Below are 14,713 nucleotides of genomic sequence, written 5' to 3'. Positions count from 1 at the left end.
TGAAATATAGACAAGATGTGAAATTATTAGGCTGAGAAATGTTCTACAAAATCCAATTGCTTTCTCAATGTCTTTAAACATTTCCCAAAGAACCTATGTAAAGACTGTTTAGGAAGAACTGGGTTTTTTAGTGCCTCTATATATTATTAAGCCAAATGGTAACATTCGGCCCTGAAAACTATGTGTAGAATTTACTGTCTTTTAAAATTTCTTTTAGGAGACCTAGAACTTGAATTTATAATATAATCGTAATAACATAATACTTTTAACACTCTTCCTGTCCCATTTACCTCCCATTTCCTTCAAAAATATGGATGAAAACTCAGGCATTAAAAATAATAACTTCTGATAATTAAATGAGTTATCTCCCTAAAACTGGACTTGTCAAGTTTCTAAAACCCATAATTTTAGAAATTCAGTCTCATTTTAATATATACTCCAGGTTCTAAAAACACTATATTGTTTTATAAAATATGAATAAAAATAGGATTTTTTTATTTAAAAAATTTGACATTCCTGGCTCAAATCATTTTCTCTTATGGAACATTGTATGTTATACTAGAAATGTAAAGTTCCTGTTCTAAAATTTCATCACAAACAAACAGTTAATTCAAATGTAATATAATCATCTGAAGGACATCTTTTTACTGAGCAATGCTGTTCCAAAAGGAAAGTTGCTATGCCATTTTAAACAATATTTAGCTCAAAGCAAAAGAGCAAGGTATTTCATCAGATGACGGCTGATATTCCCATCTATAAATTCTAAGTGACCTGAAGCTACTGTGATTAGTATTTTATGTTAATGACAAATTCGGCACACAACTCTCTTAGCACTGGTCAAAAAACTTACAAGAAGTGAGTGCTACAGTTTGACAAATGTGAAGAGATAAATTTTGTTCTTTATGGAAAATAAGCAAGAAAGTATTAAAAAGGAAAGAATAATCTAGCCTAAATACTTGGTTAAAAAAAAGAGAAAAATAAAAATGAATATCCAGCAATTACTAGTTTATATATTAGCCATCACAAAAAGAAGAAACATGCCACTTTATTTCTTTTAAGGCCTGATGTTTTCTCTCTGCCCTTTTTTCTGACAACCTCCATTGTGTGGTCTCTAAGCAGTCCTACTGCGAGCAGCTGTAGACGCTAATTTGTGGTTCACTGAGGTGTCAATTGAGTCTTAAACCAAGGAAACAACAGCTGCAAAACAATACTTGGCTCTGGTGCAAATATTTTCAAAGGTAGACTAAAGTTTCAACTGTTATTTTAGATAAACAAAAACCCAAACCATAACCCTCCAAGTCACACAACAAAATAATATGCAGCTAGAGTTTAATTCATTGCATTGTGACATTTCTCATCTTGTTGCTGCTATTCAGAAAGGCTTTCACAACTTTACCTTGACAAAGGACTTCCTTCACTAGATGAAAAACTAGCTTCCGACGCAATTTTGTTAGCTGTCTTTGTCTCGAATGCACCGCTGCCAATATTCAAACCTGTGATAAGCATAAACATGGAGAGTGAGGGTTAGCTGTCATGCAGCCACGGGACAAAATGAATAAAGTGGCCTCACAGTAAGTTTGGTGAAACAAACGCCAGCAGAGGAAGAATCTGTTCAAGCCACAGAAGGCAAGGGAGCTTCTGAGGCAGAGAATGAAATGCTAGTAGAACATTGAAAGGGAGTGGGGCGCTTTCCTGTGATACCTAAACAGTAGCCACAAAAAGTGAAAACTGAAATCATCCAAAGAGTTCAATTTTAAATGACCAAGATGCACATGTAGGCATATGGATCTCTACTGTGTCACAAAGCACTGGATAATTCCCATTGTTATAACACACGGGTAGCAAACCAGGGCTCAGAAATAATTGAGACCCATGGATAACAGTTACCCACCTTATCCACTCTTAAGCCCCTCTGTAAAATCCTCTATTTTCCATCTCATAGAGGAGAAAGAATCTCCACTGAAAATCATCAAGGCCACTCTTCACCAGCCTCTAAAGGTTGAGAAGGAGGATGCACACTCCACCTCTTTCTCTCGAGCCAGAGACTTGGATATTCCCACAATGCCCCCAGTTTGCAGGGCAACCCCTGACCTTTGCCTTCTGGGAGTTCTCAGCCTTGGATGTTTCTGCTACAGGTCTGCTTCTTAATTGGCAGTCACAATCAGAGACACAGCATGCATGGGCATCTCTGCAGAAAGCATTTGTTGAGTTTCTAACCTGGAATCTGCCTGCTTGCATGTACACTCTGCAGCAAAGTGACTATTTTAAAAATGTGTCCACATTCAGCCCAAAGAGGGTGTCCACATGCTTACCAGAAGGAGGTCTTTTCAGACATGAAAACTAAGGCTCAAGGTTTATTTAAGAAGCTTTCCTCAGGACAGGTCCACAGACTCAGAAGTAAATGAAACATGCACTGCTTCTTCATTAGATTTGGGGTGGGCTCCTTGAGCGCAGAGTGCACCACCACCTCCCATCCCTGCTACTTCTAACAACACTGTGAAGCTGCCCTATACCCTCCAGTCCACTTTCTGTTTTTCTCTGGGACTCAGATAAGTCCTTAGGATCAGAATGAGAGTAAGGGTAAAAGATAACACACAGCCAAAGGATCTGACTACAATGACAGTGACAGCAAACACAGGCAGGAGCACTTTGAGTATGGGGCAAGGGAAATGAATTTAGGGGTGCCTGACTATATAACCTAGAGTGTCATTTCATTTATGAACAAATTAATAAAAATGCATTAAGTACTAGGTTATTAATAGTACCATAATCCATAATTTCAGATACACATCCAAGGGATTACAACTTATATGTCAAATTTACTCATCTTTTTTTTGTTTGTTTTTTGAGACAGGGTCTGGCTCTGTCACCCAGGCTGGAGTGCAGTGGTGTGACCTTAGCTCACTGCAACCTCTGCCTCCTGGGTTCAAGCCATTCTCCTACCTCAGCCTCCTGAGTAGCTGAAGCACCTGTCACCATGTCTAGCTAATTTTTGTATTTTTAGTAGAGACAGGGTTTCATCATATTGGCCAGGCTGGTCTTAAACTCATGACCTCAGGTGATCCGCCTGCCTTGGCCTCCCAAAGTGCTGGGATTACAGGTGTGAGCCACAGTGCCCAGCCAAATTTACTTATCTTTTGCACTTGTCCAATTAACTATTGAAAATAACACTTACCAGAAACAGATGTGTGGAGTCACTTTCCAAAGTATGTGTGTCATTTATCTAGCTGAAAGGCTCTGAGCAAGGTGTTACTCTCCTGGGGACTCATTTGTAAAATAGGAGTGTTGAATACATTCTTTCTAATATCCCTCTGGATTCAAATTCCATGACTCAAGTGTGAAGAAGGTCATGGAAAGCAAACAGTTAAGAGTTTGCAAGTGATGACAATCTCCATCAGGACAGAGGCCCTGTTTTATAACTCAATAAACTACAATGTCTTATGTTCAAATCACCCCTACCACCGCAATGGCTGGCTCTCCTAGGGGGCTTTTCACTATCAGGCACTGTACTGGGCACTTAACATGTAGTGGCTCACCAAATCCTCAAAACCACCAAAATAACTGAATTTTGCCGCAACTGACTTTAACCACTAATATTATCTAGGAAATAGCTCTCCAAATACAGCTAAGTCTGATGGACCGTAAGTATGTCCCTCAAAAATATCTGTCTGAAAAAGACATTTTTTGTTTATTTTTTAGATAGGGTCTTGCTCTGTTGCCCAGTGCAGTGGTGTGATCATAGCTTGCTGCAGCCTCAAACTTCTGGGCTCAAGTGATCCTCTTGCCTTATTAGCCTCTTAAGTAGCTAGTAGTATAGGAACACGCTAAAACGTGTGGTTAATTTTTAAATTTTTTGTAAAAACAGTGTCTTGCTATATTGCCCAGGCTGGTCTTGGGACTCCTGGCCTCAAGCACCTCTCTCACCATAGCCTCCCAAAATGCTGGGATTACAGGCATGAGCCACTGTGCCTGGCTTAAGAAGACATCCTTGAGACAACCAGGAAATCTGAATATGGACTGGGAATTACATGCTATTTAGAAATCACTGTTCATTCTGCTAGGTGAAATTATGGCATGGTGGCTAAGAAAGTCAATGTGGATTTCCTTCTGTATTAATCCATTTACTCTCACAAAGGAAAGTGAGGTAACTTATGCTTAAAAACTGGTGTAATGAAAGGAAAACCACTGGAAATAATAGATGTACAATAACAAAGCACAAAAAACCAAAATTACAATTAAAACAAAATCCTAGATTGAAGGAACTATAACTAAGCTTAAAATTTAGCTTTCCTGACTGTGCATGGTGGCTCACACCTGTAATCCCAACTCTTCGAGAGACCAAGGCAGGTGGATAGCTTGAGTCCAGGAGTTTGAAACCAGCCTGAGCAACATGGCAAAACCCTCTCTCTACAAAAAAATACAAAAATTAGCTGAGTGTGGTGGTGTGCACCTGTAGTCTCAGCTACTTGGGAGGCTGAGGTGGGAAGATTGCTTGAGACTGGTAGGTTGAGGCTTCAGTAAGCCATCATGCCACTGTACTCCAGCCTGGGAGACAGAGCAAGACCCTGTCTCAAAAATAATAAATAAATAAATAAACAAACAAATAAATAAAATTTAGCATTCCTGGGATTTATAATCCTTTCAGTAAAATAACTAAAAATCCCCCAACATTCTGGTGAGGGAAAGCAGCCCGGTACAACACTGCCCATTGAATGACAAAGACACTAGTAGTCGTGGGGAAGAGAAGGAATTTGGGTGTGTCTTCCCAGGGTCACTGATGACAAGTCACTATCATGACATGCTTGGCAGAATCCAGGGCCTGGGAGGGCCACTGCCGTGCTGGCCAGCACATGTCTAGGACACAACAAAAGGGCTTTTCCACATGTCCGTTTGCCAAGGATAAAAAAAGTACTAGCTCATTCTGTCCTGGTGACAGCTCGTTACAGAGCAAACTCCAGAAACCTTCAAAAAGAATAACCACCCTTCCCTGAACACAGCCCTGCCCACCACTTTGGGCCCCTGGACACTGCCATCTGCTCTTACTTACCTGACAAGTGTGACACAGAAGCATCTGCCTTTTGAAACCTGTTTTCAGTTTGATTTGTATTATCCTGAAGGGTAGCCTTCTTCAGCAACTGGTAGGCTTCTGTTTCTATTGATTAAAGAAAAACACAGAAATACCACATTTTTTACTGCCCAGAAAGCAGCTTTTAAAATTCTTCCTATGAGATGAACACTTCTCAAATGAATGCAAATTATTATTTTTTGAACTGTCACGTTTTAGACATTCTAAAAATGAAAACAATTTAGTTGAAACCAGGTTTCAAGACTCAAAGACAAGTTGTATGAGTTTATTTGAGGCAGCCAAATTCTAGTCTGTGGGTCTGTGGATAGGTTCACTATCACAGTAAAACAGTTTCACTTCCCTCTGGGCCTTGTAGAGGAATGAACCAGAATGAACCAGAAAAGAAAGTAAGCCTTCCCAGGTTGCCAGGTCACTCAGAAACTCTCTTTGCTCTAGCTCTTGGGCTCTCACACTCAAGTGCAGGGGCTCTGGGACAGGGCTGGGGGAATGGGGAGAGGGTCAGGAAGGGTGGTGACAGCTGGATGAGTTCAGAGTCCCACAGTTGAGGAAATCTAACCAAGTCTTGCCACGGGGAAGGAGCGAGAACCGGTTTGCAGAGAGCAAAGCCAGGCGTCCACAGGGATCAGCGGCAGCCTGCACATGCTCATGTTCATAGGATGCTCTTGGCCATGCAGTGCTTCTAATGGCATCTGCTATAAGTGAAATTGGGGAAGACTGTTGGGAAAAACAGTAAACAAAAATACATAAAGAACCTGAGTGACACAACCTTCCCCATTACTCTAAATTTCAAGAGCACCCAGATGAAATGCAAGATGAAGAATCAGAGTTTCAGCACAAACATAACAAAACAGCATCCATGTCTATATCTTCAGCGTAACACAAAAGGAGTCCCATTGTCAATGCCAGGGGCTGGCAACAGGTTGGATTCCTGCTTTCACTGGCTTCATTTAAGGACTTAACCATGAGACCCTATTACTGGATTAAAACTACCATCACACTGAAGAATAAAAATACAACTTACCTTGCCCTACTGAAAATCAGTCAAGATAAAAATGAGTACTGAAGCCGGGCGCGGTGGCTCAAGCCTGTAATCCCAGCACTTTGGGAGGCCGAGACAGGCGGATCATGAGGTCAGGAGATCGAGACCATCCTGGCTAACACAGTGAAACCCTGTCTCTACTAAAAATACAAAAAATTAGCCAGGCGAGGTGGCGGGTGCCTGTAATCCCAGCTACTTGGCAGGCTGAGGCAGGAGAATGGCATGAACCTGGGAGGCGGAGCTTGCAGTGAGCTGAGATCTGGCCACTGCACTCCACCCCGGGCGACAGAGCGAGACTCCGTCTCAAAAAAAAAAAAAAAAAAAAGAGTACTTAAAATGAACATTATACTTTGGAATATTAAATACTATATAATTAAAATACATACAGATCAGGGATTCTTCGCTCTGAAGATAATAAATTCTAAGGCAACACTTTTTTAACATTGCTGGATTGTGAAATCAGTTTAGGTCATTGAAACTAGTATTTTGAAAAATCTAATAAAGAAAAGGTCAGAAACAGTGCATACAGAGGGGAAAGTGCTGTTTTGTGTAATGTGTGTGTGTGGGGGGCGGTGGGGGGCTGGGGTGAAAGTGTTTCCTGGTGAGGCTGGTTGCACTGTCCTAGGATGGCTCCAATGGGATGGTGTCGTGATGCCCTTCGGCTAATCCTAATATCCGTGTTACTTCAAATACACTGTAAGGTAACTGTGAAAGAGGGACAATATTAATAAAATCAAAGACAGAGTGTCTGAATTTCTAAAGGTAAGAAATCAGTGTAAAAGAGGTAAAAACGCCCTGTTTTGTTTTTATTTTATAAAAATCAACCAAAAAGTTTTTCAGCTCTCAGGATACAACTCCAGATCTTAATGACCACATGTTATTTCTACATTCAATTAAACTTATTTCATCAAGGAAAAGATAGCAAAGATGGGAACTTAAAAAAAAAGGAGCAGCTTCTTGATAAACAAAGCCTCCTGGCCACTGGAAGCTGGAGCTGTGCACTGCAAATTCATTCTCCATTGTCGGAAGGCAAATCACTTGACTCCAGTGAGACGGCGCTCCTGCTTCTCAGAAACCAGGAAAACGTGTCACTGGCGATCAGAAGGGGATTTCTGTGAGAAGTATCAAGCTAGTAGTCCTGAGGTAATTTCAGATTTGGGGGGGATTAAGCATTCTGCCCAAACAGAAGAAGGGCTGATAGTATTACTGGTTTGAGGTTAGCAAGGGAGGAAACTGCCAATGTGAAGTGATATCACTTCTAGCAACAAGGCACCATTCTGATACTCTGGAAAAGACGAGCCCTTTCTATGCTCCACACTTTCCATCTGGTCCCCCTCCCTTCCTTCCTGAAGAGTGCGAGCTCAGGAGCTTTTGGCTAACCACCCATCCTGAGATGGCTCACTCTCCTGCCCCATTCAACCAGAGCCCACCACTTCCCAATCACCTCACTGGCAATTCATCCTTAAGCCTCTGTGGCCCTTCTCCAAGCAGAGTCACCGAAGCCCACCTGGGCAGTTTTTATTTAGGATGCAGCTGCCCTGACCTGAGTCATAAAGGACTGGCAAGATCAGGCTGAGGACTGCTGGGCACATCTCTCACCCCCAATCCCAGTGCGCACTCTCTCCAATGGTTTAAAGGCAAAGTGAAGTTTAAAAGGTACAAAGATGAAGTGCATTCACCTAGAGGAATGACACTCACTGAGGCAGGACCACAGATGTCAAAGCAGGAGAGGGCAGAGAGCCTAGCACTGTTGCCGCCCAACCGAGGATCAGATGCACCAGAGCTGGAGTCGCTCTCCCTATGCATCACCCCCCTATTTAGTCAGAATTGTTGCACAAAAGTATTTATGAAAGTCTGAGAGATGATCTACATAGGAAAAACAAAATTAATAAGGGTTGGTTAAAACAAATTAGAAGTGGTTAAAGGATACATAGTCTGCATAGAACAAGGTTGGAGAAGGGAAGGAAAGTTCAGGTACTGCAAACAGACAGGACAGGGTTGGCACTGCGGATGCAGATGCCTCTGGGGCCAAGCAAGTACCTCCAAGAAGTGACTATGGCCAGGCAGGAGCAGCAGGAAGCGCCTGCCCTGTAGCAGGCAAGGAGGCACATGACTTGTCCATAGAGCACAGCTGCTCCTTGGCTCCAGCCAATTGCTGCCTGGTGGGAAGGTGGGCCTGGTCTTGCCAGACTTCTGCCTTTTCTTTCTTCTTTTTAAAAATAAAACACTGCACAGACAAAACAGAACATATTTGTAGCCTCGAAACTAGATGGTAGTGAGCAACTTTTTGTGTTCACTGAAAGTGGTACAAGAACACTTAGGGAAAAACTGCAGCCAAATAATACAAGCTAGATATCAGGAAAAGCTTTCTTGTTGAAAGGGTTGTTGGAACATGTTATCCAGGGAGGATGCATCATCTGTATGAAGATTTTTAAGGGGCTGTCTGTATCAAACAGACCAGGTTTCAGACTCTGAAGGCAAGAGTGTATTTTTTTTTAGGAGTTCTCAAACAAATCAGACATCCTCCTGAAACAGCCCAGAAGACTTGGCCGGGACGCTAGTTTCATGAAGCAAGAGTGTAAAGCTATGGACATGAGGTTTGTGGTAATTCAGGCCCAGGATTTTTTAGAAGAAACACAGTGATGAACCAAGCAGTTAAAAGCTCCACTTTGTTGCTGCTCTGCAAATTCATAGTTATTAAATGAATGAACAAATAAAGGAGCAAAAGTAACGAATCAAGAAGTTCAAGTCAGTCTGTTACAAACAAGGTAGGAACAAAGTCAATATATTTCCAAGGGAAAAAGATTTTTGTTTTCTCAGCTGCTAGTAAACTGTAAGTCTGAAAATTTGAGGATTGGGTGTTTGCTTTAATGGTTTCACTTTCTAGCCTGACTTAGACATCCAGGGAAACACTTCCTCCCATTAGTAAAGTTAAACTCTCAGAAAATACTGAGTAGTGAAAATGTTTAGATTAGACAAACATTTCTAAAGAATACAATCATTTTCAGATGGAATGTTCTGATACACACAGAAACAAACACACGCATGCTCAAGCTTTCAGTTCTGAATCTTTGTTCAAGCATTGATTATATATTCAAATCTGTGTCAAGACTTAGTTTAAAAAGTAGAAAATATTGTAGTTCAAAATGTAAGGCAAGGCAAGGAGGGGCATCCCATGCAGTCTACAGCTCCACAAGGTGAAAATCTATCCTTGTCTATTAACTCTTGACTGATGACATGAGATAAATGTATTTTCCCTTACTTTGTTACATAAGCTGCCTGAACCCAATCATCTATCTTTCTGCAAAGTGCTGAAGGATCGCTGAGACTGTTTTTTTTTTTTTTCTTTTTGATATGCGTTTTGTGTCTGGAAAATAGAAACAGCTACAGAAAGAAAGTGAAAACATGCTGAATAAAGAGGTGGGAGAGAGATGATGCTGAGGAGAGGAGAAAGAAAAAGCCTCAACTTCTTATCTGTTTTCCTCTTTTATATGCAAATGTACACCTGCTAAAATACTTCTAAATCTACAAATAAAAAGAAAATATCTGATGAACAAGTGCTTTTAACACCCCATTACAAGAGCCAGACAAACACATGGTTCACCAGTCTCTAAGGGGTGTCTTGGAGGCAGGGAATCTGCCCATTGCTTTTGCAGAAATCCTTAATGAAAAAAAGAGTTGGGCTCGGAGAAAAAATAACAAAGGGAGATGCAAACAATACTATCACTACGGCTAAAAAACCGACCTTGAACTGACAGAGAACTGGGCATATTTGAGTAAGGAAGGATAATTGCTATTTCTATATGAAGTTAAAACAAAATCTGAAAAATATTCTCTGTCCACTGAGTTTCTCAGTATTGTTACTTTTCACATATTTCTACACCTACGTGGTTTTTCAAATTGTACTACGTGTGTTGCTGACACTGCAAACTCGGTCATTTTTGCAAAATAAAATAAAAATTGTGAGATATGTTTCTTAAGTTACTTCAAAAGATAAATATTAACACTGAGAATCCAGAAATCATTTGCCTAGTAATCTACTTAAATAAAAATAAGGGCCGGGCGGGGTGGCTCACGCCTGTAATCCCAGCACTTAGGGAGGCTGAGACAGGTGGATCACTTGAGGTCGGGAGTTCGAGACCAGCCTGACCAAAATGGAGAAACTGTAACTACACCATTGCATGGTGGCACATGTCTGTAGTCCCAGCTACTTGGGAGGCTGAGGCAGCAGAAAAGCTTGAACCCGGGAGGCGGAGGTTGCGGTGAGCCAAGATCGTGCCATTGCACTCTAGCCTGGGCAACGATAATGAAACTCCATCTCAAAAAAAATAAATAAATAATAAGGAAATAGGGCCGGGCACAGTGGCTCACACCTGTAATCCCAGCACTTTCGGAGGCTGAGATGGGTGGATCACTTGAGGTCAGGAGTTTAAGACCAGCCTGACCAACATAGTGAAACCCTGTCTCTACTATAAATACAAAAATATAAAAAATAGCTGGGCACAGTGGCAGGGCACAGTTGAGGCACGAGAATCACTTGAACCTGGGAGGTGGAGATTGCAGTGAGCCGAGATCACATCACTGCACTCCAGCCTGCGTAAGAGAGCAAGACTGTGTCTCTGAAAAAAAAAAAAAAAAAAGAGAGAGAGAGAGAGAGAGAGAGAAAATAGGATATGGCTGCTTTCGCAATTCTGAAAATACAAAAAAAAGGATTTTTTTTTTTAAAGGCAGGAAGATACACAAGTTTGGGTCCATAACCAGAATCACTTTTCATGTCCTGACTTTCTGCAATAAACTCCACTCCACCTGTGTAGACCTGGGCCTGCAAATTCCATTGTCAAGGTTGCTCTCTGCGCTCTCCGGAAGAGGGCCGATGCATGAGAAGAGACCCACCTAATTCACATGAGTTGTCTGGCACTGCTTCAGGAAATAGAGATTTATGTCATAGTCCTAATTTCTATGGGTCAACTCAACAATTAAACCTGAAAACAAATTCCAGGCTTGAAACTGACCTTTAACTGACATTCCCCAAATGAGCTGGAACACTTTTGCTTGCCATTTAACACTGTTCAGTCGTGAGAGGTGAATTTTCAACTCTCAACCTCATGACACCTTTAACTTTTCAACTTGAGTAATCCTGGTCAGAAAGCTGTATTTTATTGATATAAATAGCTTTTTAAAAAACAGTATATTTTAGCCCTTTGTACGCAATGATTTATTTAATGAGAGAAATTAGAAATGGCAATATTATCTTTACCATTATTTATGATAGGTGCAGGAATAATTACTATAGAAGATGAACTGGATGCTAAAAATGTAAAATATGAAGAAGTCCATCCTCATTCCCTGTAGTTGGTTGAATAGTGTTGTTCCCCTCAACCCGACAAACTCATGTCCTCCCAGAACCTCAGAATGTGACCTTATTTGGAAATAGGTTCTTTACAGACATATTAGTTAAGGTTCCCGAGATGAAATCATTCTGCATTTACCATGGGCCCTAAATCCCATTTCTGACGTTCTTCTAAGAAGAGCAGACACAAAGACACAGAAGAGAAGGCCAAGTGAAGACAGAGGCAGAGACAGGGCTTATACTCCCACAAGCCAGGAGCCACCAGCTAGTGCCTTCAGAGGCAAGGGCCCTGCTGATGCCTGGATTTCAGACTTCTAGCTCTCAGAACTGTGAGAGAGTGTATTTCTGTTGTTTTAAGTTCGTGATTCTTTGTTACAACAGCCCTAGGAAAATAATACACTCCAACCCCTGATTTTATTAAAATATTTAAAGCTCGACTTCGTCTTTCAGAGTCTTCTGTGTAAAATGAGGGTGCTTCACAACAGGACCTATAAGGGTTCTTTTGAACTGAGACCCCTGCTCCATAGTTCTCAAACCTAAGAAGTTACCTGGATGTGTTACAAAGTACTTATGCCTGGGTGCCACTCCCAGAGGTTCAGAAATAATTGCACAAGGGTGTGGCTGGGGCATGGGTATGTTCTAAAACTCTACATGGGATTCTACCATGAGCCACTGGGGAGAATTTCTCTGGCATTTATGAGTTCATCTCCTTGAAGGTAGAAGCATCCAGTCCAGAAGATCCATCAGAAAGATACCTTTCATCCTTTAATGACCAGGTTAAATAAACAGCACTGTCCTGCAATATAATGAGGACTGTTTTGCTATGGCAAGTAGCAGGGAGCAGGCTCCATGGGTGAAGCCCCAGCAGGCTGAGCCCTGGCACAGAGACAGGGCCATGTGGACTTTCAATGGACAATCCAGCAACATATGGCGGTTCCCCTGGTTTGGCACAAGCTGGGGGTTTCCTGTACCAGGCACAATCGGTAACATGTCTTGACTGATTCTTGTCAGGAAAGTGCTTCTGGGACAGGACAGGTGAAGCACATTCTCGGTAAAGCCTCAGTAGTAGCGGTGTTATGCCACTGTGCTTTGGGAGCCCAAAGTCATCACTGCAGTCTTTCCTCCCAGGATAAATCCAGTCACCAGTGACAACCTAGCCACTGTATCTTTCCAGCCCTTTTCCGATTGATGTAAAACTCAAGCAATCACATTTTGGGAAGCACTGCCTAGAACTCCAAGTGGCACCCTCCAAATCTAAGCTGACCTCCTGGAAAGATTCTAAATGGATGTCTTAGGAAATATGCAAGGAAATATTACCTTGCATATTTCAGCTTGCCAAAGAATATCCATGAGGAATGGCACAGTCAGGCAACCACTTTCAACACAGCTTGACCAAGAGAATTGGTGTTAAAAGAACGACAGGCTGAATGGACATTCTTAGAGGCTTAATCCTCTTGAGATAAAAGCTGAGAGCCCTTTTCACATGGAGCTTAAGGAGACTAGTTTTGCCAGGATGGGCACGTGGGGTGGGAAAAGTACTGGTGGAGTGAATGATTGAAAGAGATAGTATTCTGTCCTGAATCAACAAGCATTTAAGAAAATTCCTTAATATCCCCATTTTTATTCATTTGACAAATTAAGTGCCCACTCTGTGCCAGATACTGTGCTAGGTTCTATATTTTTATGACATTTAGCATAGCTGCATCATCTGCTAAAATTAAAACTCACTTAATGCTGAAAGGTAAATTTAGTGTGAATACAAACAAAATTGTCAATGTGGGAAATTTTCACTTTGGGGATATAAGTAGTTCAAAAGGCAGACTTTCTCTCCCAATCTAGATAAGCATCACTTTGCTCATGGCCTGAGTGTTTCAGGCAAACTAACCTGTATATTAGGTCAGGAAGTATTTCAGGGAAACCGACCTCCCAGCAGCCCAGCTGGGCTCAGGTTTGCCCCACTTTATAAAAGGCCTACCTCTTGGGATGAGCTGCATTTGAAAATCCTTGCATGCTGCCCACCTCTCCAGGCCTAACCCAAGTGAAAGGAAAGGCAAGCTTTGTTTATCATTGCTCTCAGAAGCAGCTTTGCAAAGCCCATCTTCTGTTATGATGTACACTGATGTTTAATTGATCCGGACATCTTGATGCAGTTGTCTTTTTGGTAAAATAAAAGAGGCAGGGTAGGCCGGGCGTGGCGGCTCACACCTGTAATCCCAGCACTTTGGGAGGCCAAGGTGGGTGGATATCTTGAGGCTAGGATTCAAGACCAGCCTGGCCAACAGGGCAAAACCGTCTCTATTAAGAATACAAATTTAGCCGGGCATGGTGGAACGTGCCTGTAATCCCAGCTACTCAGGAGGCTGTGGCACGAGAATCGCTTGAACCTGGGAGGCAGAGGTTGCACTGAGCTGAGATCGTGCCACCGCACTCCAGCCTAGGTGATGAAGTGAGACTCTGTCTCAAAACAAATAAACAAATAAATAATAAAAAATATATAATAAAATAATAAAATAAATAAAAGAGGCAGGGCAGTGAAACGGAAGGAGTTCAAGGGCCCAAATCCCAAAGTCTAAGTTTAATTCAAGATCTAACACACTAGCAACATGGCCTTGAGCAGGACACCTTTCTAAGTTTCTCTTTGACCACTTGCAGGGTGAGTACTAATGTTTACCCTATAAGACTGTTGTGAAGGTTAGAGATGAGGGAGGCTTAGTGAGGGCAGGGATCCCATCTTCTGTGGTTCCTGGTATCCCAGGATTCAGCCCATGTAAAAGTATTAATTAATTAATATAATTAAGGATTTTATATATAATTATATGATATATAATATATATTGTATCAATACATCTAATTATATAGTACTTATTATATACAGAAAACCATACATTTATAGATACAAAAATTCATCTTTGACTTCCACCTGGATTCTTTAGTGAACAACTAGACTAATAAAAGGGGTAGAATATATTCACAACAACAGATCATACAGGCTATGGAATACTGACTCTGTGTTTGTGGGTGGGGCATCGGTGTGTGCCCAGGAGGGTTTATATGTAAATCTAAACACAGAAAACTCGCATGCTCCATAATAATGATTAACAAAGCAGATGCCTTCAAAGTGATAGCAGACTCTTTAAGGAGGAGCCTCAGCCAAGATGACCTCCATTTTGGGGTGATAAGCAAATGAGAAAGGGAAATGAAGAGATGAGAATGCTGGCACACTGGATTCCATTAGCAC

General features: G+C 41.6%; 1 protein-coding gene across 7 annotated transcripts in view; it reads right to left on the bottom strand.

Annotated features, from left to right (window-relative positions):
- The window catches only part of KIZ (kizuna centrosomal protein), a 120,106-nt gene that overhangs the window by 12,309 nt on the left and 93,084 nt on the right, over positions 1–14,713 (bottom strand). For all 7 annotated transcript variants that reach the window (XM_025399729.1, XM_025399728.1, XM_025399730.1 and 4 more), the window contains 2 exons: positions 5,048–5,152; positions 1,397–1,493 (listed from right to left, as the gene is read on the bottom strand). In XM_025399729.1, coding sequence (XP_025255514.1) covers positions 1,397–1,493; positions 5,048–5,152 — 202 coding nt within the window. The remainder of the gene's footprint in view (positions 1–1,396; positions 1,494–5,047; positions 5,153–14,713) is intronic.

This window comes from Theropithecus gelada, chromosome 10 (assembly GCF_003255815.1).
Source record: "Theropithecus gelada isolate Dixy chromosome 10, Tgel_1.0, whole genome shotgun sequence".
NCBI lineage: Eukaryota > Metazoa > Chordata > Mammalia > Primates > Cercopithecidae > Theropithecus > Theropithecus gelada.
The sequence above is the reverse complement of the archived record's forward strand: the minus strand, read 5'-3'. Positions and strand labels throughout refer to the sequence as shown.